The sequence below is a fragment of the Alosa alosa genome, chromosome 13, assembly GCF_017589495.1.
Source record: "Alosa alosa isolate M-15738 ecotype Scorff River chromosome 13, AALO_Geno_1.1, whole genome shotgun sequence".
NCBI lineage: Eukaryota > Metazoa > Chordata > Actinopteri > Clupeiformes > Clupeidae > Alosa > Alosa alosa.
Window position 1 is genome coordinate 33733309 of NC_063201.1, and position 25182 is coordinate 33758490.

The window sequence follows — 25182 nt, forward strand, 5'->3', positions numbered from 1 at the left end:
ATTAATTCACAGGACATTCAATCATTTTACTAACATGCCAGTTATAAAGAATTGTGTTTATATAACTTACTCATGTCGAAACGATGTACATTACCAACCTTATTTGTTTGCAATACCCCATGTATTATACAAATGTAGCATGTACACTTACCATAATATCTCATACAAAACGTTAGCTTGCCAAACCAGAGGCGGCAGACTCTACGGAATATTGTGGCGACTTTGCTAGCTAGCTAACTGTGGAACTTCAGTATAACATAGCCAATTATCTCACCTTGTTGTAGGAAATAGGCTACGTTCATATTACAAGTGATAGAATGAATGTGTGACTTATGTTTAGTTGATGTTATGACATGTAAAGTTAAGCTTGCTGAACTTAATTAGTCAGCCACGGGCAGTTTGACTGTGCCTATCGATACATTCGTGACACTCCTGTTAGTAAACTGGAGAGAGCAAAACATAGGAACATGGTCACATTAATCCCATAAACACACCTTATTTTGTGCCTTTTATTCATGTTTGTTTCAAGATTTAGTAAATTTATTATAAGCATGTTTCGCTCTCCACTTTGATGCAGCATAGATTTCCATTATATCAGTCATCTTCCCCCTAAAAGGGGGCGTGTATGCAGCACATACGTTCTCGTCAGTGCGTATTGTTTAGTTTCCGGTCTGGCTAGATCAGTGTGGTGTTGTAGTTGTTCTAACGTTACTAGTTGTTGCAACAGCATGTGAAAAAACTACAAAGTTTGTTACACCAAAATGAACGTTAATCTCACGATAAAAAAATTGACGCCGTTAAAATAGGTTTCCGTTAATGCCGCTAATAACGCGTTTAACTGACAGCACTAATTTGTATATGTTCCGTCTTATTCAGAGGCCACCCTGAAGCAGTTCCCAGGCCAGACACTCACTCCAGATTGCTGGGCCAGGCAATAAATGCCAAAGTGACAGAACTGAAGTTCCATAACAAAAACAAAGATTTTCAATAAAATAGAATAAAAGATAACAGAAGTGTTGTGTGTTTCTTCCTCTTTATACTGATACTATGTTTGATTTTAAGTAAACACAATAGTGAAATATTTATTGATCAGTGCGGAAAATATCAAACCATAGTAGAATATTAACTATATTAGAGAAATATATGTCTGAAATATATATATCATGTGATCAGAATCTTCATCAAGGGTCATGTGATCATGCTTCTTAGTGTCATATATTTCAATATATTTAATTATATGCATAAAATATAAGAAAGTGGCCAATATTGAATATTTACTTGTATTTTGAAATATATTGATACATACATGGAAATATATGTATTTAACATAGATGTAAATATATTTATTTAACATAGATGTGCTTATACTGGAATATGTTCAAGCTGCATATGTGAATATATAATTTTTCTGTATGGGGAGGCACAGAATCAACGTTGCTTGAAGTCCAGTGTAAAGTTTCCACAGTCAGTGATGGTTTGGGGTGCCTTGTGCTGGTGTTGGTCCACTGTGTTTTCTAAGGTCCAAGGTCAACGCAGCTGTCTACTAGGAAGTTTTAGAGCACTTCATGCTTCCTGCTGCTGACCAACTTTATGGAGATGCAGATTTCATTTTCCAACAGGACTTGGCACCTGCACACAGAGCCAAAGCTACCAGTACCTGGTTTAAGGACCATGGTATCCCTGTTCTTAATTGGCCAGCAAACCAACCCAACTATCAATTATCAAACCCCTGGGGATCAATAAAGTATCTATCTATCTATCTATCTATCTATCTATCTATCTATCTATCTATCTATCTATCTAAACTCGCCTGACCTTAACCCCATAGAAAATCTATGGGGTATTGTGAAGAGGAAGATGCGATACGCCAGACCCAACAATGCAGAAGAGCTAAAGGCCACTATCTGAGCAACCTGGGCTCTCATAACACCTGAGCAGTGCCACAGACTGATCGACTCCATGCCACGCCGCATTGCTGCAGCAATTCAGGCAAAAGGAGCCCCAACTAAGTATTGAGTGCTGTACATGCTCATACTTTTCAGTTGGCCAACATTTCTAAAAAAACTTTTTTTTATTGGTCTTAAGTAATATTCTAATTTTCTGAGATACTGAATTTGGGATTTTCATTAGTTGTGAGTTATACTAATCCAAATAAAAATAAATAAATATATCAGTCTGTGTGTAATGAATGAATATAATATACAAGTTTCACTTTTTGAATGGAATTACTGACATAAATATACTTTTTGATGATATTCAAATTATATGACCAGCACCTGAGGCTTTGTTAACAAATGCTTAGGCCCTGTTAATGCGGACCCTAAGCGGTTAGCCTTAGTATGATCTTAAAATGTGTTGAAGAAATAAGAAGGATATAAGAAAGAAAGAAAGAAAGAAATAAAGACAGAAAAAAGTGTAGTGTCAAATAACAGCAATACACACCTGAGAGGCCAGCAAACATGAGGGCAGTATAACCATGTTCATGCTCATTGCAGTTGACGTCAGCTCCATGCTGCAAAAGCAGTTTACACATGTCTGCTTTGCCTTTATAGGCAGCATGCATAAGGGGGGTCATTCCATACTGAAAAAAAAGAAAAAAAATGTGAATGTATGTAATCTCTCACATGGCTTAAGTGCATTAACCAAAGGGGTCATCACCCTATAAAATCTGAGAGGGAAACAAAAATCAGCACAATCCACCCGTTAAAAATACACAACAAAAATCAGCAACATCTATACAATACGTTACATTTAAATCCATCTGTGTACCAGAACTGACCCGTCCTAATGACGTCACAGATCTTCATTTGATTTACGCCTGGGGAGCAGGTTTCACAGCGCTGCCAATGTAGGGCATTTACTATAACTACTAAACAGTGCACTGCACTAAACAGTGCAGATGAAGCAATTCATAAACAGAAATATGCCACAATTGGAGACCCACACACAATTCCCAATTCAGTTTTAAATACCCGCTGGCGACATTATAAATGATCTAGTTTTTTCTCCCAAACCTTTATAGACCATGAAAGCCCTAACGAAAAATAGCTATAGGAATCTAATAGTATTTTGGGACATACATATTATGTTCTTATTGACCCCTTCACGGTCCACGTCACAGAAAAGGTGTGCACATGTCGGGGTCAGAAAGCTTTCCATCCCATTGAATTGTGTGAGTGTGAATTGACTGAAACGTCAAGGAAACACCAAGAAAAATGCTGCAGACATAACGGAACAGTTCGCTTGAAGGATCTGTAGCCTAGCCGCTGCTAGCTTTGGATGCAATTTCGTCTTTGGGAACAGCCCCTCACGTCGACTCATCCAGGCACTTAGGTACATATTTTGTTTATGCCGGTCATGTTCAATAACGTGGTTATGTAGCCTGAGAAACAGTAGCACTATTTAGGAATGAGTATACGTTAGTCCAGCCAGAAAATATTCTTACGGCTTCTACACACAGTTGTGTTCCATCAACGCATGCCAGTGGGTGTTCCCGACGGTAGCTATGCAAATGACTTGAAGTATAACCGTAATTTGATTGGTTGGTTCTCAACGCGAGCGACGGGAGAAATGCGTCCCACAATTCAGTTCGGCAACGGATGACGTGAGCCCATGTAAAGTGAATGGGATGCGTCTCCAGCACTGCAACGCACGCAACTGTGTGTAGGAGCCGTTAAGCTTTAATGGTCATGCGTGTATCAAGACATGGTATCTTACTTGAGATCTAGGATGTCGATCACCTTGCACCAGGTTATTTAAAATACTCAATGAAGCAAACTTGGATTTAATCGCTATTAGACTTTGAAGCCTATCGCTATTAGCATATGCTATTTTTTGACTCCCAAAATGGCGGCGTTAATATCTCTATTCTGGTTGTTATGGGAACAATAAGGAATAGTGACATAGGTCGGAATCCTCAATTGCCCATCTTAATGGTTCAAAGTTTGCATATAAAATGGATTATGTATGAAATCGTTATACATTTCTAATGTCATATGCTGTCTAATATTGTTCATGTTAATGACTTTGGAAAAAATATGCTTCTAGCTGCTGCACTAATGTAGACTACTCACTTTTTTTTCCCCTAACATAATTGGAATTTGAATTCTCAAAGGTTCGGGTAGCCCACCTGTGATATCCATAGACATTTCTGCTCACCAACTCAAATCACTATTCCAGATATTTCGGACGCACCTATCTGCGCTCATGCATTGGAGAAGCTACTTATGCTTTCTAAGACGTGAATGTCAAAATGACGTCAAAATAAAAACAATTTTGTTTTGTTTTCAAGTTTGTCTAAGGATACGCCTAAGGAGAACTTTAATCCCTGAAAATGATATATCTTTTTATTTTTGGTAAGTCAAAGAGGGCAGACGGGCAGTTGCCAGGGCAACTTTAGCACTGCCTTGTGCACTCCCTGATAGACGTAATATAGAACTACTATAAGGCTGTACTATGAGAACACTACAGAGTGTAAGGATATCATAGAGGTATTACAGAACATCAGAGCGCCATTACATTACCATAGAACTACTATAGAAATCATGTAGCATTACTATACAGGGTTCCCACTCACATGACACCACATTTCCATGACTTATTATCTAATGAATAGTACAATATAGCGACCAATGATTTCAGAGCACCTGTGTAGCGGTCAAGAATATTTTACTTTTTTAGAGCAGGAGATGAATAAATGGGCATTGAATAAACTCGGTTGGGCTACTCAAGCAAGCAGTAAAGCTAATAAGCAGATACAAATTTTGCGTAGAAATCTTTGTATGTATTTTGGCAATAAAATGTTAAACTGCTACAACAAAATTTCCTGATATTCCATGACTTTGCCCCCAAAATGATCAAATTCCCTGACTTTACATGTCTGGAATAGACTTTTTTTAAATAAAACTCCATGACCCGTGGGAACCCTGACTATAGCTATTTTTCGTAAGGGAGAGATGTGCGCTTTTAAAAGCTTGGATGCTCACATCCTCTTTACCTCAGAATAGGTCAGAGAGGTTGGCAGCTACTTCCTTAGTGACAACAAAGCTGTGGTGTGGTAAGTTAAATCAATTCATTAGTGATGCACCGATCAGCAGGCTATTGGTATCGGCCTTTTTTGCTGCCATCGGCCGTTTCACAGGTGGCCGATGGCAGCAAAAAAGGCCCATATCGGCCAATACGATAGCCTGCCGATAAACGGCCGATATTAGTGGCCGATATTTTCAAATATGCATGACTAAATCGCTGATAAGCGTCGCCAACAGGGTAGGAATTTCACGGCGGCCATGGCTGTCGTAGCCCCTTGCGTTGGCCGTGATGCCCCTTCGAAAATCAGAGGTTTACAGGCCACGGTGGCCTTGGTGCCCCCTTCTTTCAATATTCTGCTTTGCGTCCTACTAATAGCGATTTTTATTTAGTCTTTGGCCTGTGAAAATAATCTTAGCATTCACAGCGCAAATTAATTTAGTCTTTTACGCAGTGGAGAAAGTGACAGCGCAAGAAAGAAAGTGCGTCCAAATTCACCCATTCTTCTCAGTTGAACTACTCGCGAAGTAGCCTACTCATCATCACACAGACATCACAAGTATCACATGAAAGAGCTTTTTCTCAGCTTTTAAACGATGTTAGCCGATAATTGCTGTGTTGAACAGTTTGCAAGGAAAGTAAATAATATAATTTAATTTAATCATACATTCTACTGAAGGTTTTGATCTCCCTACCCATTGATCTCGGTGGAATACTTCACGAACCATTCTTTTAACACATGACAAACCATATATCAGAATAAACAGCAGACCTTACCGAACACAAAGGTGTAAAGCAGTCCGCTGTACAGTTAGCCGTTCCAGAGTAATCCAGTTTTGAATTGGCAGTACATTTCGACATGCATGGGTGTCTCCAAATTTGGGCTTTAAGTTTTACAATGTGTTTAAATTGTTCCACATGATTTCATAACGGGCCAAATACAAAATAAATTTTACAAATATCGCCTAGATATTGGTAAATAAGAGGACAGCTGACTAAGAGTTTGTGAAAGTAGCCTTAATGATCACAAAATGCTAAGCATGCATCTAGGCTATTTGAGTTTCTTAAAGCTGAGCTGTGCTTAAATTGTTCAATCCATGATTTCATAGCAGGCCAAATATAAAATAAATGTTATAGCCTAGATATCTGTAATTATTAGATGATCAGATGATTTACAGTTCTATGTAATATGTCATGTTTCATGTTTTTGTAATGTTTCATACAGTGATGCAGGTCTACTGCAGTGAATAGGCTAAATACAACTTTGTTTATTTTTATACTGTATAGTTAACTTTGGCCTTACATGTGCCCTGACATGTGGCCTTTGTGCCCCCCACCAAATATGCCCAACTGAAGGCCAAGTGGCCTTGCCCCCAGAATGGTGAAATTCCAAGCCTGGTCGCCAACCTATTCTAAGAGTGCAGATCTGAAAACTTTCCATAGGGAGTGAAAGAGATATGCAAGATTAAAGTTATTTTCTTCTCTCTCCAGGGCCTAAATTTTACTGCGGGATTGAGGGTATTGTGCATAATTTGTCCCGCTAAATAGGTTTCAATAGGCTAAGAATATAGCCTTGACTCAAAACAGCTGTTAGGATTATGTAATTTTGATTTGTAAAAAATTTCACATGTAGCCATGCTTAAATTCTGCTCACTTCACATTTATTATATTATTATATTATCTGTAGGCCTATTCATTATTGAATGCTTACCTGGAATTATGTTTTTCCCTATTCTATTTTCAAAGCAGGCCTACCTGCAGGCATGTAATTGGGCTACAGGAATAGCATGTTTGAATGGGCACTGCACTAGTTTTATGAAAAAAGGTTGAACAAATTGAAAACTTCTGATTTTGTATCCTCAATATGTCCTGAGTAAGGGGAAAAACGCCCCGAAGGGGAAATATAGGGGAAAGTTTCGAAAAAGACCCAAATATACACTATTCATGCGCATACAGTATTTTTCTTACGCAAATAGGGGGAAAACAATTACCTTTACATATCACCATGAAAATTACTGAGTTGATTACTTACATCAAGACAAACAGACAAGTTTTTTTAAATTGTTAGTTAACATGGGCAAACAGGGAATAATGTAATTACGTATAGCTAATTTGCATGAATACCACAACGGAGCTAATAGTCCAGGCAAAGTGAGGTCTGACCCAAAAGTAATTGCAACAGAATTTATTTTCACATTTTTATATTTCAATTGGTGATCTAAACACCATAGTAAAAGACCATGAAAATCCAGTTGGTGGAAATGAGATGTTAAAATGAGGGTTGTTTATGCATTATTCTTCAGCAAATACTGACAAAACTGTAATTAGAATGTTGTAGAATACACAACATATCCTCTTTGGAAGGAAACACCTCCTAGCAATGTGGTTATATTGCATTTTTGATGTGACCTACATGCTTTTCTTAGTAGCCTGTATCAACGATTTATACAGTTGACACATACGGTCCTGGTCATATAATTAGAATATCATCAAAAAGTTGATTTATGTCAGTAATTCCATTCAAAAAGTGAAACTTGTATATTATATTCATTCATTACACCAGGGATGCCAGAGTTACGGCCCGACTGTATGTCATATCCGGCCCGCGGGTGATAAGGGAAGAATATATTTTTTATTTTATTTTTATTTAATTTTCGGTGGAATCCGTCAGTTGCAGCATCGCGCTGACGGTAGACTAGTCGCTATCGAAATGTTATCAAACTCGTTACAAAGTATTATGATAGTGTTGCTTTTCAAAGTAAACTGGCGTTATGGAAGACGCAGCTCTCCAAGCGCAATGCAGCCCACTTCCCCTGTCTAAAATCTCAGCCTGTTAATCGAGTATGGACAAGTAGGCTACACAAATTTGCTTTCCGGACTCAGGCATGAGTTTGACAATCAATTCACGGTTTTTGCTGAACTGGAAAAGGACTTTGCACTTTTTTGCTCTCCATTCACGATTGATGCTTCCGAGGTCCCAGAGGCGATCCAAATGGAACTGATAAAACTGCAGTGTTGTGCACCGTCGAAGGATTAGCCTACTATGTATCTGTTGCAATCGAATCATTTGATCGATCATTGCCACCACAGTACCAAATGCTCACGGCCTTTGCAGGTAAAATACTTGTGCAGATGTATGTTTGGGACAACATATTTATGTAAATAGGTCTTTTCCGTGATGACTATTAATAAATCGAAAGTGCGAAATCGCCTGACGCACGGACATCTGAATGATGTTATGTAGGCTAAATAGCCACTGCCCAGAAACTGTCCCCCGATATGGACAAGCTGGTGAAAGTTAAAAGATGTCTTTTTGTTTTACTAATTCCTACTTGATATTCAATCACATGGCCTATTGTTGGACTACTTTATTCTGGCGCTTACTTTCTGTGACTCGTTTAGGCCTACTTGGCCTGGCCTTCTTTTAATTGGCCTAATTATGCATTGACGTGTTTTCAAGTGCAAGCCTTCAATAAATATAATAAAAGTAACACTTGTGTTATTTATAGGAAATGTGTTTTGTTGGTACGTAGTCGTAATTTTGTTGCATTACTAATTTATAAATGTAGGCTACTTGCATGGATAGGAAAACGTTTTTAGAGGGTAACTGTCTCCTGCTTTAGTTTATGTAATTGTAGGGCTCATTGTGAGGATATTTTGGTGCCAATGGAATTTCTTTTTAATGTGTAGGCCTTCATGAATAATTTCAAATAGCCTACCTATCCATGTGTTTGGCATTTTCAGTCCGAAAATGTAATCCGGCCCCCTGAGGTCCCCTGGTAGACTGATATATTTCAAATATTTATTTATTTTCATTTTGATGTTTATAACTGACAACTAATGAAAATCCCAAATTCAGTATTTCAGAAAATTTGAATATTTTAAGACCAATACAAAAAAAAAAAACTGAAAAGTATGAACATGAAAAGTCTGTGGCACTGCTCAGGTGTTATGAGATCCCAGGTTGCTCTGATAGTGGCCTTCAGCTCTTCTGCATTGTATTGTTGGGTCTGGCGTATCGCATCTTCCTCTTCATAATAGGTCAGGCGAGTTTGCTGGCCAATTAAGAACAGGGATACCATGGTCCTTAAACCAGGTACTGGTAGATTTGTGCAGTGTGCACTGTGTGCAGGTGCCAAGTCCTGTTGGGAAATGAAATCTGCATCTCCATAAAGTTGGTCAGCAGCAGGAAGCATGAAGTGCTCTAAAACTTCCTGTGTTGACCTTGGACCTCAGAAAACACAGTGGACCAACACCAGCAGATGACATGGCACCCCAGACCATCACTAACTGTGGAAAGTTTACACTGGACTTCGAGCAATGTTGATTCTGTGCCTCTCCTCTCTTTCTCCAGACCTCTGGGACCTTGATTTCCAAAGGAAATGCAAAATTTACTTTCATCAGAGAACATAACTTTGACCACTCAGCAGCAGTCCAGTCCTTTTTGTCTTTAGCCCAGGTGAGACGCTTCTGACGCTGTCTCTTGTTCAAGAGCGGCTTGAATGCGACAGCTGAAACCCATGCCTTGCATACGTCTGTGCGTGGTGGTTCTTGAAGCACTGACTCCAGCTGCAGTCCACTCTTTGTGAATCTCCCCCACATTTTTGAATGGGTTTTGTTTCACAACTCCAGGGTGCGGTTATCCCTATTGCTTGTAGACTGTTTTATACCACATCTTTTTCTTCCCTTCGCCTTTCTATTAATGTGCTTTGACACAGAGCTCTGTGAACAGCCAGCCTGTTTAGCAATGACCTTTTGTGCCTTGCCCTCCTTGTACAAGGTGTCAATCGTCGTCTTTTGGACAACTGCCAAGTCAGCAGTCTTCCCCATGATTGTGTAGCCTACAGAACTAGTCTGAGAGACCATTTAAAGACCTTTGCAGGTGTTTTGAGTTAATTAGCTGATTAGATAGTGACACCAGGTGTCTTCAATATTGAACCTTTTTACAATATTCTAATTTTCTGAGATACTGAATTTGGGGTTTTCATTAGTTTGTCAGTTATAATCATCAAAATGAAAAGAAATAAACACTTGAAATATATCAGTCTGTGTGGAATGATTGTATACATTATAGAAACTTCACTTTTTGAACGGAATTACTGAAATAAATAAACTTTTTCATGATAATTATATGACCAGCACCTGTATATATATATATTTTTTTAATTCTAAAGCAAAACAAAATCCTCCCAGAAACAGCTGATAATGATAATGTTCTACTTACTTCATCCAAACAGTTGACGCGCACATCTTTACAACCCAACAGTCGCGAAGCCTCCTGAACATTACCTGTTAAATGATGGGACATGATGGGAACAATAAATCTTAATAGACTATATTGGAGGTATGTTCAACCCAAAAAGAAATCATAAAAACAACAAAATGAAAATGCAAACCTCCATCTCATTTTCTCTGTGCAACTGTCCTGCCAATTTATTTTTCTCATAAGTCTAAGTCGTATCAGCTTTGCATCAAGCTTAACACCACCCCTTAGCTGTTCTTAAATCACTGGAACCTATGGCCACATGGGGCTTATTGCGTAAATGCACATTTGCGCTTCACCTTTATCACCATCCACTATTCCATGGCCATATCTAAAATGGAAAAGCTAATGCTAATTCTTAAATTTCCCCTTGGGGATCAATAAAGTATCCATCTATCTATCTATCTATCTATCTAATGGAGAAAAGAAACCCCAAGCTTCACTTTGGCTTTGCATTTTCAATATGGCTTTGCGTCATATGCACAATACAATGTATTTTAATTTCATACACAGGAAAGATGTTAATTTCCTAGTGATATAGTTAGGGGATTTCACACAGCGGCCAATCAACAACCAAGCCTATTTCCAAGCCTAAAAATCACTAACACAGCTCAAATCACCAACAAAACAGCCTTCAAGAGCATTTCACTGGGGTTATCAAGCAGGCACCTTCCTTCATAGGCATTTAATTGAATTAGGCTCACAACACCTCCAGAAGAACAGTGGTATCTGATGTCCCAGACCCACCCCCTCCAGACTCAAGATGAGTACATTAACAAATACCACAAAATTATTTGATTCTCTTCATTGCTGTGGCTATTTATGATCTGATTAACAATGTAATCAGACAAACTGCAATCCCACCCCAATGCAGGCACCGACAAATACCAACAAACCCTTTAACCCAATCCTCTTTGTTGCTGTGGCCGTTTATGGCCCAATCATATGATCCAAAACCAGTAAATACTGTTCCTTCCAACAAAATTCCTTAAATGTACAAAATGTAAGTTGACTTAAACAATGATTGAAAATTGTTGCGGAGGATGAGAAAATTGGTCTGTGACATTTCTATTCCTTATTACCTAAATGTGTAAATCAGACTTTTTTGTTGTAGTAGTGCGAAAGAATACTACATTATTTTTTTTTTAAATTCATTGAATTTGTACTGGATCTGCAGTACCACTTTGCACCACATGTGGTGCTCTTTTAATACAATAGAAGTCAATGTAAGAGTAAGAGAGCCACTTGTTTGCTGCACATATCCAATCTAAACACAGTTTATGGTTCATAGTTGAATAGCTCCAAATAATTATTGCAACATTATAATTATTTGGAGCAATACAACTATCGACAATATTTTTCAAAAATCTTATCTCAATAAAGAAACTCAGCAACAAGCCCAAATTTTGGACAGATGATACTCACATACAGAATGATATATGGTACAATTTAAATAAAATCCTGTTAACTGTCCACATGGTGAAAGAGAAGATTAAAATGGGTTTTTTTTTTTAATCAAGCCCTGTTAAAAAAAAAAAAAAAAAAAAAGCTCTGACAACATGATGAGGATAACAACCAAAGGTAATGCATGAACATGATAATCCATATGAGTGGGAAAAAAAATCTGATGAATTTGTGTCACATACTTTTTGAATGAGAAGCCCTCAAAGGTGATGATGTCTTTTTACATAATGAATGTATAGCCATTTTCAGAGCTTTGCAGAGGGGGAATTACACAAAATACTGTACGTCTGATCTGATTTTTTTAATTCAACAGGAAAATGTACTTCTATTCACATAGTTTTACTAATGTGTGTGAAATACCAAAAGAGCCAATAATGTTGGAACAAAAAGGATTGTTCACCACAATGCTTAAAATGATTTGAAGCTTCAAAGGGCTGTAGTTTTGGAACCATTAGTGATACAGATATATTATTTAAGATTTATGCATATATTTGGGGCATTTTATCTTACCACTCCTAAATCGCACTGAAAGATTTTAGCTAGAAGTTTTCTCTTAAAAGTTATTCACAAAGGACTGTATTTTGCACCCTGGCGCATGGCGTAAAACTCGTTTTCCACCCGGCGCAAAGTTTAATTCCTTATTTTGCATGTTTATTTTTTAAACAATGCGCCTAGGGGTGTGGCAATTAACAACTTAGAGAGTGGCTTAGCACATTGTCTAAAAATCGCTATTGTACACCTGTTCAGAAGTCTATGGCGAGTTGTTTATATGTTATTTTAAGAGCGCATTGTCAACAGTCATATTGGTGGGTGCACCTACAGTATCATCCATGAACGCACACCAGCCAAGCAAAACTTTACAAATTGCACAATTACAATGGGAAACATAATTAGAAATATAGCTGCAGAGGACTTCCGTTTCCGCCCCCTGGCTGATGGCTGTACTGTGATCAGGCTGCCAACCCCATGGACCCCTAAACCTATAATAACGAACTAATTCGAGTGATATTTTATAATTCTTTGTTTTATATGTAGTGCTGGGCGGTATGACCAAAAATGTATATCAGGGTATTTTTCAAAATTCTTACGGTTTCACGGTATATGACGGTATGTTTTTTTTTCATGCATAATCAGATGTGCACAGCATTTTCTACAGGTTGAGAGAGGAATTGCTGCAGTACATTGACTAAGGATGGTCTATTTTACTGTCATGATGTAGAATAACTCCACACTAGTGGTAGGCTAATGCAGGTGGTTGCATTGCATTACATTACATTACATTACATTTGGCTGACGCTTTTTAACCAAAGCGACTAACAACATGGTAAACAGTACGTTTTTAGAACAATTCTCACAATTTTAGGACAGTTTAAAAAAAACAAAAAAACATTAGAGTACAGTAAGAATAAGTCGCCGGTGAGTGCTGTTTTTAACAGTTACTTGTCAGTTTAAAACGGCTGGTGAGTGCTAGGATCAGTAAGACTTGTTTTAAGTGTTGCTATGAGAGTAGGTGTTCTCTAAAGAGCTGGGTCTTCAGGAGTTTTTTGAAAGTGGAAAAGGATGTCCCTGCCCTTGTAGGAACTGGCAGTGTGTTCCACCAACGAGGAACAACAGATGAGAAAAGTTTGGATTGGCTTGAGCGTGCGGTGGTAGAGCTAGGGTGGATTCGATCAGAGGAGGAGCAGCCCGGTCTGGAGGTAGTGTAAGTCTGTATGAGGGCATTCAAGTAGGTGGGAGCAGAACCGGAGACTACTTTGTAGGCAAGCGTTAGAGACTTGAATTTGATGCGGGCCGCCATAGGTAGCCAGTGTAGCTGGATGAGCAGCGGGTAACATGTGCCCTTTTGGGTTGGTTGTAGACCAGGCGCGCCGCCCGTTCTGGATCATCTGAAGTGGTTTCACTCAAAGCGCAGGCTGGGAGACCTGTCAGGAGGGCATTGCAGTAGTCGAAGTCGCGGAGATGACAATTGCCTGAACCAGAAGTTGGGTAGCATCTTGAGTCAAGTAAGTCCTGATTTTCCATCCGTATGTTGTAGAGTGCAAAACGGCATGCCCGGGCGACTGAGGCAACATGATCCGAGAAGTTTAGTTGGTTGTCAAGAACAACTCCTAGATTTCTTGCAGTCCTGGTCGGTGAAACAGACAGGGAGTCAAATTTGATGTTGATGTCGCGTGGTGTATGGTAGGTTTAGCTGGGATGACCAGCAGTTCAGTTTTGAGAGGTTCAGCTGGAGGTGGTGTGCCTTCATCCATGTAGCTATGTCTGAAAGGCAATCCGAGATCCGTGCTGAAACCAGGGGGTCGCCAGGTGGAAAGGACAGATAGAGCTGTGTGTCGTCTGCATAGCAGTGGTATGAGAAGCCGTGCGAACGGATAATCTGTCCCAAGGAGGTGGTGTAGATAGCAAAGAGGAGGGGGCCCAGCACTGATCCCTGGGGGACCCCTGTGGTTAGATGGTGAGGTGCGGATAGCTGACCAAGCCATGATAACGTTAAACGGCGTCCTGTGAGGTAGGATTCAAACCAGGAGAGAGCAGAACCGGAGATTCCCATGTCAGCGAAGTATAGAGAGAAGGATCACGGTGATTAACCGTGTCAAAGGCAACCGATAAGTCAAGCAGAATGAGTACTGATGACCGAGCGGTCGCCTGGCTTCTTTAAGGCTTCTGTTACAGACAGCAGAGCCGTTTCGGTAGAGTGGCCGCTTTTGAACCCAGACTGATTTGGATCCAGAAGGTTGTTCTGTGAAAGGAAGTCAGAGACCTGTTTGGAGACTGCTCGTTCAATGCCTTTGGATAGGAAAGGCAGTAGTGAGACAGGGCGGTAGTTCTCGACTTGAGCAGGGTTGAGAGAAGCTTTCTTAAGTAACGGTGTTACCCGGGCCATTTTGAACGCTGTTGGAAATGTGCCGGAGATTAGCGAGGCATTGATCACATGTGTGATAGCTGGAGCGATGGTCGGGCTGATGGACTGAAGTAGGCTCGTAGGTATAGGGTCCAGCGAGCATGTGGTAGGACGGCTGCATGTCAGGAGTCTGGACACTTCATTCTCGGAGAGAGGCGTGAATGCTGAAAAAGATGTTCCAGCAGTCCCTAGAGGTTGTAGGAGTGCGGTATCTGAGCCAGATGCGTTGAGTGGGCATGTAGAGAATTTACTGCTGATTGCCGCCACTTTGTTTGTAAAAAATGAGGCGAGGGTATCTGCAGTAAGGCTGGATGGAGGAGGAGGCAGCTGAGGGTTGAGTAGCGATTTGAAGGTTGAGAAAAGTTTTTGAGTGTCTGTAGCGCTGTTGATTTTGTCATTGTAGAAAGCAGTCTTAGCAGCAGTGATGCTGGCTGAGAAGGAGGTCAGAAGTGTCTGGTAGTTTTTGAGGTCGTCAGCTAGTTTGGATTTGTGCCATTTCCTCTCCGCGGCTCTGAGTTTTGCGCGCCGCGATCGGAGGGTATCATTTAGCCATGGATGAGAATGTTTGGATCGAGCTGGCCTTGTGGTAAGAGGGCACAGCTCGTGCCCAGACACGAGGTCAGTGTGGAGCAGAGCGAGTCAGTGGCTTCATTAACCTCCAGAGAGGAGAAGGTGTTGAGTGGAGGTAGACCGGAGGCAACCACAGAGGAGAAGTGCGTTGGAGACAGGTTCGGATGTTGCGGTGAACGTGACCATCGGCTGAGGAGCCGGAGGCTGTTCTGTCAGGCTGACGTTGAACTGGATGAAGAAGTGGTCAGAAAGATGGAGAGCGCCACCATGAGGGTGTCTGTGCTGCAGTTCAGTGAAGATCAAGTCAAGCTCTTTGCCAGCTTTGTGAGTCGGTGGGCTTTGAACCAGTTCGAGGTCAAAGGAGTGGACCAGGGCAAAAAAAGTCCGCTGAGCCTGGGGCATCTAAGTGGATGTTCATATCACCGAGAACAAGAAGCGGACAGTCATGCTCAGGGATGGAGGATAGCAGAGTGTCAAGTTCGTCAATAAAGTCGCCTAGTTGGCCTGGAGGGCGGTAGATGACCAGCACGTAGAGTTTTGCTGGGGCGATCACTGTGATGGCATGGAATTCGAATTGCATCGGTTGCATGGCCCCAGAAAATGATGCTGTTTACAAAAAGCCACTTGTGACTCTAATGAAGAATCTAATCAGAATGCAGACAATTGCTGTCAAAATACAGAACTTTTACTGTGCAAATGTCACAAACATCTTGTATAAAACCAATACAAAAAGTAGTGCAACTTGCAATAATTATACTTTTTTTGAAAATCATACAATTTAAAATAAAACATCTCTGCTAATATGCTTACTCTGTCAAATAGGCCTATCAGAAACATGCCTTAATGTTATTGTGTGGTTCACATGACGTTAGTGGTAGGCCAACGTTAACTTCATGTGAATGTGGATGTCTTGTTAGCCTGCCATGAGCTTCGGTTCGGTTCGCTAGGCAAAACATTAACAAAAAAGTTCGTTTTGGTGCACTGATGACAGTCAGGATCATTTCTAACTAGCCAGCTAGTATTGCTCAGTGCATGTCTATAACATGCTTTACTTGCTACCTGGATAATTTCAGTGAATATTCTTAAGGTGAGATGAATAATAAGAACATTAAACTTCACCGTGTTCGGTGGGTTGCTAACTAACGACATCACCTACTAGCCAGCTAGTTACAGCTGTTGAACAATCTCAATAGAATGTTCGTGACGGTAAATCCCTTTCAATGCAGTATCCCTTAACGTTTTTCCTTAACTAAAGAAACAATTTAAGGTATTCTGTGCAACACCCTTAACCCTTTAGGTGCCAGAGGTTTTTTTTTTTTTTAAACGTTCGATTTTGACATCTTCATTTCAAAAGGTTATATCTTAAAAGTGATAAGACATAGAGACTTTCTGTAAATTAGAGAAATATTAAGGATGACCCAAAGTTTATGTAGAGATTAAATGTGTATATCTAATTTGCATATTATGACGTCATATGGTGGCGGCCATCTTGGATTATAGAATTTTCATGAAAAGTTGCATGTTTGAATGATAAAATGCACCACTTCTTTTCCCCCAAAATGTCCCTCACCTTCTGTATGCTATATTGGACAATACTGAATGCTCAGGTAAATAGTAAGTAGTAAACAAACTGTATAAATCATTACTAATAAATGGCAGAAACGAACCAAATGCATGTAGCGGTAGGCTGGCCTTTTGCTGTAGAGATTTTCCATTTACTACATACAGTAGGCACTCTGATTCCATGTATGGGGCACATATATATTATTCAGATGACACACAAACACAAGTAGACAAGACCTGTTTAGTTCAAAAGCTCACTTGCCACGGCAAGGCACAGATCAGGAGTGAGATGACGAGACAAGACAAGAGACAATGATAGTATTTGTTTTCTTTTTGTTGTTTTTGTTGATGTTTTTTGCTGTTGTTTTTTTCTTAGCTGACAAAGACACACACATCACAAGGACATGAACACACAAAAAAGAACACGTCCTAAATGGTGAGGGAAATAGATAATCAACAGTGTAAATCATTACTAATAAATGGCTGACAATTTTTTTTTTTATGTAGCAGGCCTTTTGCTGTAGAGATAAAGCGCAAATTTGCGCAGCTCGGACTAGGCCTACTGTCATTCTCATTGCGACTCCCCACACTGCCTCTACGTTCCCCCCTAACTGTCCTATGAGCACTTCGACCTCGTCTAACATACCCAGTGGCATTAGACAAAGGCTCCACCACGTTACTGTCGCCGCGATTGCGGAGAGGCACACGTTCAGAAGACAGAAGCTAGCGCTATGGACATTATGCTACCTCCATTATGCTACCTCCAGCCTCGTTCGCCACACCACTAACACCCTGCTAACTTCCCGATGAACACTCCGAACCCGTGAAACATTATTCCCACCAGTGACATTGGGCAAACGATTCAACGTTTGTGCTTGATGTAAGCTAAACTATGGAGTAAACTCTCACTTTGTCCAGCTGCATCATTGCAAGGCAGGGACGCATCTGAAGCCTCACTATTCCCCTTCAGAATCAGGGTCCGCGAATAGAAGACCCAACACTTCATTTCAGGTAAACTTTTTTGATGCCATTAGACGATAATCTAATGCAAATACTCGCTGACGTTGACAATATCGCTCTGACAAAGTGGCTCACACGCACACTAGCTCCGGTATTTCACGCACTGATTCAATGCGCTGTAGCTAGAAAGTTTTGTTTAAAGCATGTCGTTTTTTCGACTCGGGGATGACGTATGACTTGTCTGCCATCTAGTGGAGTGGAGGTTGAACGAAATAGGACACCCTATTTGGCCGTTTTATTCAGTACCGCATCTTGTCGAGTAAACTCGACTGTGGCGCCTTGAGGGTTAAATAAACCCCCTAACTAAGGAGAAATTAAGCCTTAAGGGTCATACTTCAGGGGAAAAACTTAAGGTGTTTTGTGTTTACCCTCACTATGCCTCGCAGTGGCACCATGTGTGCGTGGAAAAAAGTCCCGTCTGAAACACTGTCGCGCGGCGCAGCGTTCCAAACGTTGTGTAATAAAATACATTGGTATGGCGGTATATTAAAAATTCCTATCATAACGAAAATATACAGCGGTATACGGTGTGAACCGGTATACCGCCCAGCACTACATATGTAATACCAAGGGCGTGATCAATATGAGTGGAACAGGACGCAAGACAGAGACTTCAAACAAAGCTTCCACAAACTCAAAAGCTAGCACCCAAGCTAAAGCAACAGGTGACTCTGGTGATTTACTGGCTGAAGTGTTAGCTGAAATGAAACAAATGAGAAGGGACATTTCTGAAAGATTGGACAAATTTTAAGAAACAATTAAGGACATAAGGGAACAACTACAGACATGTGGACAGAGAATGAACGAGGCAGAGCAAAGAGTGAGTGACTTGGAAAACCGAAGCATTCGAACCGACAAGCTCTTAGCATACATGTTGCGTAAACAACACTGTCTAGAAGCACATTGTGAAGACATTGAGAATCGCGCAAGGAGGTCGAATTTGCGGATTTATGGTGTGAAAGAGGGGGCGGAGGGCAGCGCCAATATGTGCGACTTCACAGAGAAACTACTGAAGACTGCTCTCGGTCTCCCTGCAGAGGCAGAATTGGGCATAGAGCGTGCCCACAGATCCCTTGTCTCAAGGTCTCCGTCAAAAGCCCCAAGATCCACCATAGTGAAGTTCCTTCACTTCCAAACTAAGCAGCGAATCCTGTTTAAATGTTGGAATATGAAGAATGTGCAGTATGAAGGCTCTCAGATCAGGATGGACAATGATTACTCGGTGACAGTTCAAAGACGACGAGTGGAGTACACCGAGATCAAACGGCAGTTAAAAGAACGCAGCATCAAGTTCAAGTCTGGATATCCAGCGACGTTACGAGAAGGGAGAGAAGACTTTCAACTCAGCATGGGAGGCCGCGGAACAACTGAAACACTTGGGGATCGGCGTGACACTATCTGAAGCAGAGTTGATGGACAGAGAACTGCATCAGCTGGGGTGGTCCACTCGACACAACCAAGATAAAGAGCCTATTTCGCGGACCTTGGTGAGAGATATTCAATCACTCTCCGTCTGAAAGTGAGTATGGTGAGTTATTGCATTCTGCCAATCTTTTGAAAACTCTGGACTAAAATAACATCTGACTGTGGGAGTCGAGTGGGGAAAAATAAGGACACTTTTTTTCTACCTGGATGGACAATACTTTCCCCCCCATTAATCTCTATATACATTTTTCTATCTTAAATTACTTTTTGGTCTTAAATGGTTTCAAACAGATAAGTGAGGTGCTACATAAGTAACTGGTCAATAGCTTGTATTTCATTTGTATGGCCCTGATATGGGTCTTGGTATCTCTATTTTATTTGAACCTTTTTTGTTCTTTTACTGTAATAATCCAAAGGGAATACTTTTCAAACTCTCTGTTATTGTGTCCATGTCGCTCATGGTATACGACAACTGTTTCTAAATAATTAGAATATAAGGGGTGGGGTCCTGGGGGCGCAGGGGGAAATTGGCGCAGGGAAATCGTTTCATCGGTATGCCTGTGTTGCTGTCTCAACACCAGACAGTCTTGGCCCAGACTAGGATAGTCTGGACACTCCTTTTTTACTCTGCCATTGCTCCTAAGTTTTATGGGGCATAAAAAAAAAGGTTTGGTTCCTGTTGGTTGTCAGTTGAGGTTTTTTGTTTTTTTTCCCCCCAGTGGCAGTAAGGGATAGGTAAAAAATCAGTCCCTCCAGGATTTCACGAGGTTTTTTGAGACTGACCTAAAATGCCTGGATGGAAGTTGCGGTATTTTAGCTGTTTCTTGTGGAGAAATTGCGGGAGGAAGTGAAAATTGCAAAAATAGTTGCGTTTTTTTATTTTTTTTTTTAATTTAGGGCAATTAAGGTTAGTAAGACCAAAATCACACTGATAATCTTGATGCTTATTAAAAAGGATAATCAAAGGTAAACAGTAAGGATTACAGAAAATCAAAGTAGGCCTACTTTATTTGTGAAAATGCTTTGACTGAGGTTATTAACCTTTCGTAGAACTGTCCAAAAAGACAGTCACCTAAAGAGATGGCATCATGTCATATGTTTCAATACATTCATATATTTTGTAATTCATATTAAGTTCATATCTTTTTAATAATTCATAGTCTGTGGCCTGCATAATTACTAATAGCCAAGTAAGTATCTAGTAATTTCATATTGATGTAAACTATTTGACTACACTTCTGTTTAATGTCATTATATTGGTGGTGTACGTCTAATTGACTGCCTGCCCCTTTAAGGGCGGAGAGTAGCCTAATTACATTTCTGAGTGGATTGAAGGCTTGCATCTCACCGTGTTGCCTTGCATCTCCCACGGTGTCTGCTACAAGTGTAAATCACTTTTGCATAGTGCATTACGATATGTGGATGCAATTGGGAATGTCTTCTATGTCATTAGTTAAAATAAATGTTAAAAAAAACAATTTGAATGAAATCATTCTTGGATCATAGAAGAGGTAAATGTCTTGCAATTTTATTAATTTCCATAATTTTGGTAGCACTACTCAAACTAAGCCCACAAGCTAGCAAACATGGCATAAGCTAAAAGGACATATCCAGGTAAACGTTTGCCAATGGGTTGCATAGCCTACTTAAATGTCAGTAAACCAAGTAGGCCTTAATTAACTTACTTTCATAGCCTAGGTAGGTTAGCAACACCAGGTTGAGAGATGCAAGTAAGCAGATCATTAACGTTAGCCTTCTATTTATTGTCATCAAAACTGCAGAGGAACGAACACGTTAGGGCAGTCTTTGGTGTCATATGCAGAAGGTGCAGAAGTAAGTGTGCCATCTGGCTCAATATTCTGCACGAGGGACTGTTGTGGTAGGTGAAATTTCACGGTGAAACTACGATGATTGGTCAAATTTATGAAAAAGTCGCGGTGTTTGGACAAAATTGTCTTGGTAAGTGATTCCAAAACAGTGCCTTGGTAAGTGATGAAAACAATCGCTCATCCTTCGTGAACAGCTGTGCATAGGCTACTTTGTAAAAGAGAGAATACATAAATTGACTCATCCCTATACATAATTGCATGTGGGGTAATTAATGTAATTATAGTTTGGGTCCTTTTATTTGTGGATTTATTATGACCTGGGCTATTCACACCCTGGCAAAACATGTTGCTAGCGTGCCCAAAAACATGGCCGACATCATATAGGTTTAGTCAGATTTTTTTTTTTTTTTTTTTTTTTTTTTTTTTTTTTTTTTTTTTCGCATGTCCAAATTTCCGTCAATGATTCCCGGGACACTGAAAGACCGGGGTAGACAAAACTTGGTGGGCATGTAACCCCATATGGATAGCATGGAACCATCGTTTTTCGTTTTGATCTGTAGCCCCAGCTGGACTGCACCCCGAAAGGAGGGTAGGGCAGACACAGTTTTCTGTGAATATCTCGAGAACCGTAAGGTTTAGGAGGACCACCTTTTTTTTGTATGTTGATCTCAAGGGGCCATGTCAACCCATTCCATAACCACTAATTTCATGTATAAGCGCCACCTAGTTAAACACAAAAAGTAAAAATGAGGTGTTGTAATTGTAGGTATCTGTGACCCTAACATAGTCAAAACTGCACAAAATTGGAAGTGTAGGATCATTTTGACACCTTCTGAATGCACGCCAAGTTTCGTGGAATTTTGTTCATGGGGGGGCCACACAATAAATTAATTTATATTACTATACACCAACTGGCCTGTAGGTGGCCGGAGACAGTTTTCTGTGAATATCTCGAGAACCGTAGGGCCTAGGGGGTCCACCTTTTTTTTGTATGTTGGTCTTAGGGGGCATGTCAACCCATCCCATTACCACTTATTTCATGTATAGCGCCACCTAGTTAAAAATTAAAAAGCAAAAATTAAGTGTTTTCATCTCAATATCTCTGGCTGACAAGGTCAAAACTGCACGAAATTAAAAGTGTAGGATCATTATGACACCCTCTGAATACATGCCAAGTTTTGTGTACTTTTCGTTCATGGGGGCCTTACAATAAAATAATTTATGTGTACATTTAGTGGCGTACACCAACAAGGATTCGGGACACTGAAAGACCGGGGTACACAAAACTTGGTGGGCATGTACCCACATGGATAGCATGGAACCGTCATTTTTTCGTTTTCATCTGCAGCCCCCAGCTGGACTGGACCCCGAAGGAGGGTAGGGCAGAAACAGTTCTCTGTGAATCTTTTATGGTATGTTGGTCTCAAGGGCCCACATCAACCTGGCTCATAATCACTCATTTGTGATTTGCCCCGGTAAAAATGAAAATCAGTAGGATTAAAAGAAAGCCAAAATAAATATTCATCATCATCATCATGGCTGCATTTTCGGTATTGGTCGTTTATCGTTTGTCCACTAGATGGCGCATCGTTGCAGTGAGACGTAATTTTGTTGGAAGTTAAAAGTGGGTTGGAAAAAAACAATGGACGCTTCATACAAGGACTGTAATTTACCAGCGAACATCTAATAAGGATAGGGCGATGTTCACATGAAGTGTAATTCCCATTTCTTCTTGAAGCGAAATAAATCTGAGGATGTTTATCGGACATGCTTGGTTTTACTGCAGGAATGCGTTAATCTTGTAATATCAATAAGGACCTAGGTAATGTTACGTTAGCGTTGGTTGAGTGATGGAGGCATTTGATTTATTGCATTTGTAGAAAACTATAAATGCGGTTATACCAAGCAAATGTATAGCAGCACTGTTTGTATCTTTCGACTGTCATTTATTGCACGTGCTACAAAATCATTCTGTGCAATGGAAGATTTACCAACGTTACACCCGGTCTGATACAGTTTTGCCTATACATGCGTGAGACTGAGGCGCCTGTTTATTTTGTTTTAAGTGCGTGCAGGGTGTGAGAGGGGAATCGATGTGCTTTGATTACAGCTTGGTAGTTGTAGTCTGTGAAATTAAAAAGCGTGTGTGTGAAGTATCCAAACAATGACACCTTCATTTCATTATGGCTGCTTTAGCAAAACACCTTAAGCTACTGTGTAGTGGGTCCCATTTAGAAGTGGCTACTTCATTGCGCTTTCCTTGACTCATGGAGCTGCGTGAATGTTATTACAACTTTTCGCCCACGATATGACAGTTTAAGTCCGCTTGATACTGTAAAGGCGTAAGCCATTGGTTTCAAAGGAGATTTTATTTGTGTAAGCCAGCATAGCCTATTGACAATTTATGTTGTCATTAGGCCTACCTTATAATCCTACCTGTAGCTTAGGGAAGCTAACAACTTTCTATTAGGATCTAGTTTGTTAGTTACCGTTTTGTCATAACTCCCTGATGCATTTTTGCATTTAGAATAGCCAGGCGTGAAGGCTATATCTCAATCGGGAAAATTAAACAATATCGGGTGCCTATGGACTAGGCTGGGTGAACCCAGCCTGATCTGCCCGCTATTTATTTTTGATTTCTTAAAAGATTGAGCTTGGTCTGATGAAAGCCAGACTAGCCATGGACCTCAGTTAAACAATGCAAGGGAACATGAATCAGCCTATTTTGCACTAACAATAGCGGACAAAAGCTCTTCAACTTTGGCCCGTTAAAATGTGTATGAACAGTCTAGCGGCGCATTTCATCAAGGCCCATTTGGACATGTCAGTTATTTGCACCACTGGTTAGATGTAAAACAGCATTTCGTTTCAGACTAGGCTACTGTTACTTAATTTGTGCATTAACAATAGCGTTTCAGACTACTGTTACTTAATTTGTGCATTGACAATAAAAGTATTACATGAACTAAAGATGACTAAAATCTTATGTAGAAGAAGAAACATTCACAAAAAATCCATCCATCCAAAAATGACCTTTGTTTTTGATAGCTGTTGAAAGCGGCATGGAACTGACAGAGATGTTTTTTTTGTTTATAAATACATAAAAATAAATAAATAAATAACATTATGCTGATACCTTTTGCTTTTCCCAAATACAATGTAGCCTACAGGTGTAAGTGACCTTTCATCAATCCAGTTGCAATGGATGAACTGTGATGAACTGCCCTACTTGTGATTGTTTAGAGATTTTAAAGGTTTTATAACAATTCTACATCTTCTTTGGCTATTCTACAATCTATTCACCTTTTCAGCACCAGTAGGGTACTTTCTGTGCAGCCGCACACACACACTCAGGCATGCCAAATAAGCATACACAAAAGTTTCAAGAGTGGGGGATGGAGTAAAATATGGAGACAAATTGAAGTGTGATTTATTTTCGGAGGCGGATGTACAGGACTGGACTATTTAGGCGGTCATATTTTGTACCGCTATCACCCATTTATCCAAAGCAGAACATGAAAAATTAAATAAATCATGGGCATCACAAGTATATCACTCATCACACCCATCAGGGCGAAAGAAAGGGGTTGCGGTTCTGATAAACAGATCCTTTAATTTCTGTATAGATTCCTATTACAAGGATAAAGATGGACGCTATGTCCTAGTAAATGGATCAGTTGATGGGGTTGCCTTGTCTTTGTTAAATGTGTATGCGCCAAATGAAAACTGTCCACATTTTACTAAGAACATATTTGACTTGGTCTTGGATAAAGCTAACGTGTTCTACTGATCGGGGGAGATTTTAATCTGGTTTTAAATCCCCTACTAGATAAAAGTTCTACCCAACCCCTTCCACATTTATCAACAAGGAGCAGAGCACTTCAAAAGAGATGTGAAGAGCTTGGTCTTATTGCTGTATGGAGGAATTTGAACCCTAACACTAGAGATTACACATTCTATTCTCATCCTCACCTATCATATTTTAGAATAGACTACTTTTTTACACCAAAGACCAAACTATATAGAATAACAGATTGTCAAATTCACAACATAACTCTGGTCAGATCACGCACCAATTTCTTTGACCTGGAATATAGGAAGGGTGAAAAGGTCCAGCAGAT

General features: G+C 40.1%; 1 protein-coding gene across 1 annotated transcript in view; it reads right to left on the bottom strand.

The window, feature by feature from the left end:
* The window catches only part of ankmy2a (ankyrin repeat and MYND domain containing 2a), a 107344-nt gene that overhangs the window by 65823 nt on the left and 16339 nt on the right, over positions 1 to 25182 (bottom strand). Inside the window, exons 2-3 of the mRNA XM_048260735.1 lie at positions 10250 to 10314; positions 2443 to 2581 (exon numbers count right to left, since the gene is read on the bottom strand). Coding sequence (XP_048116692.1) covers positions 2443 to 2581; positions 10250 to 10314 — 204 coding nt within the window. The remainder of the gene's footprint in view (positions 1 to 2442; positions 2582 to 10249; positions 10315 to 25182) is intronic.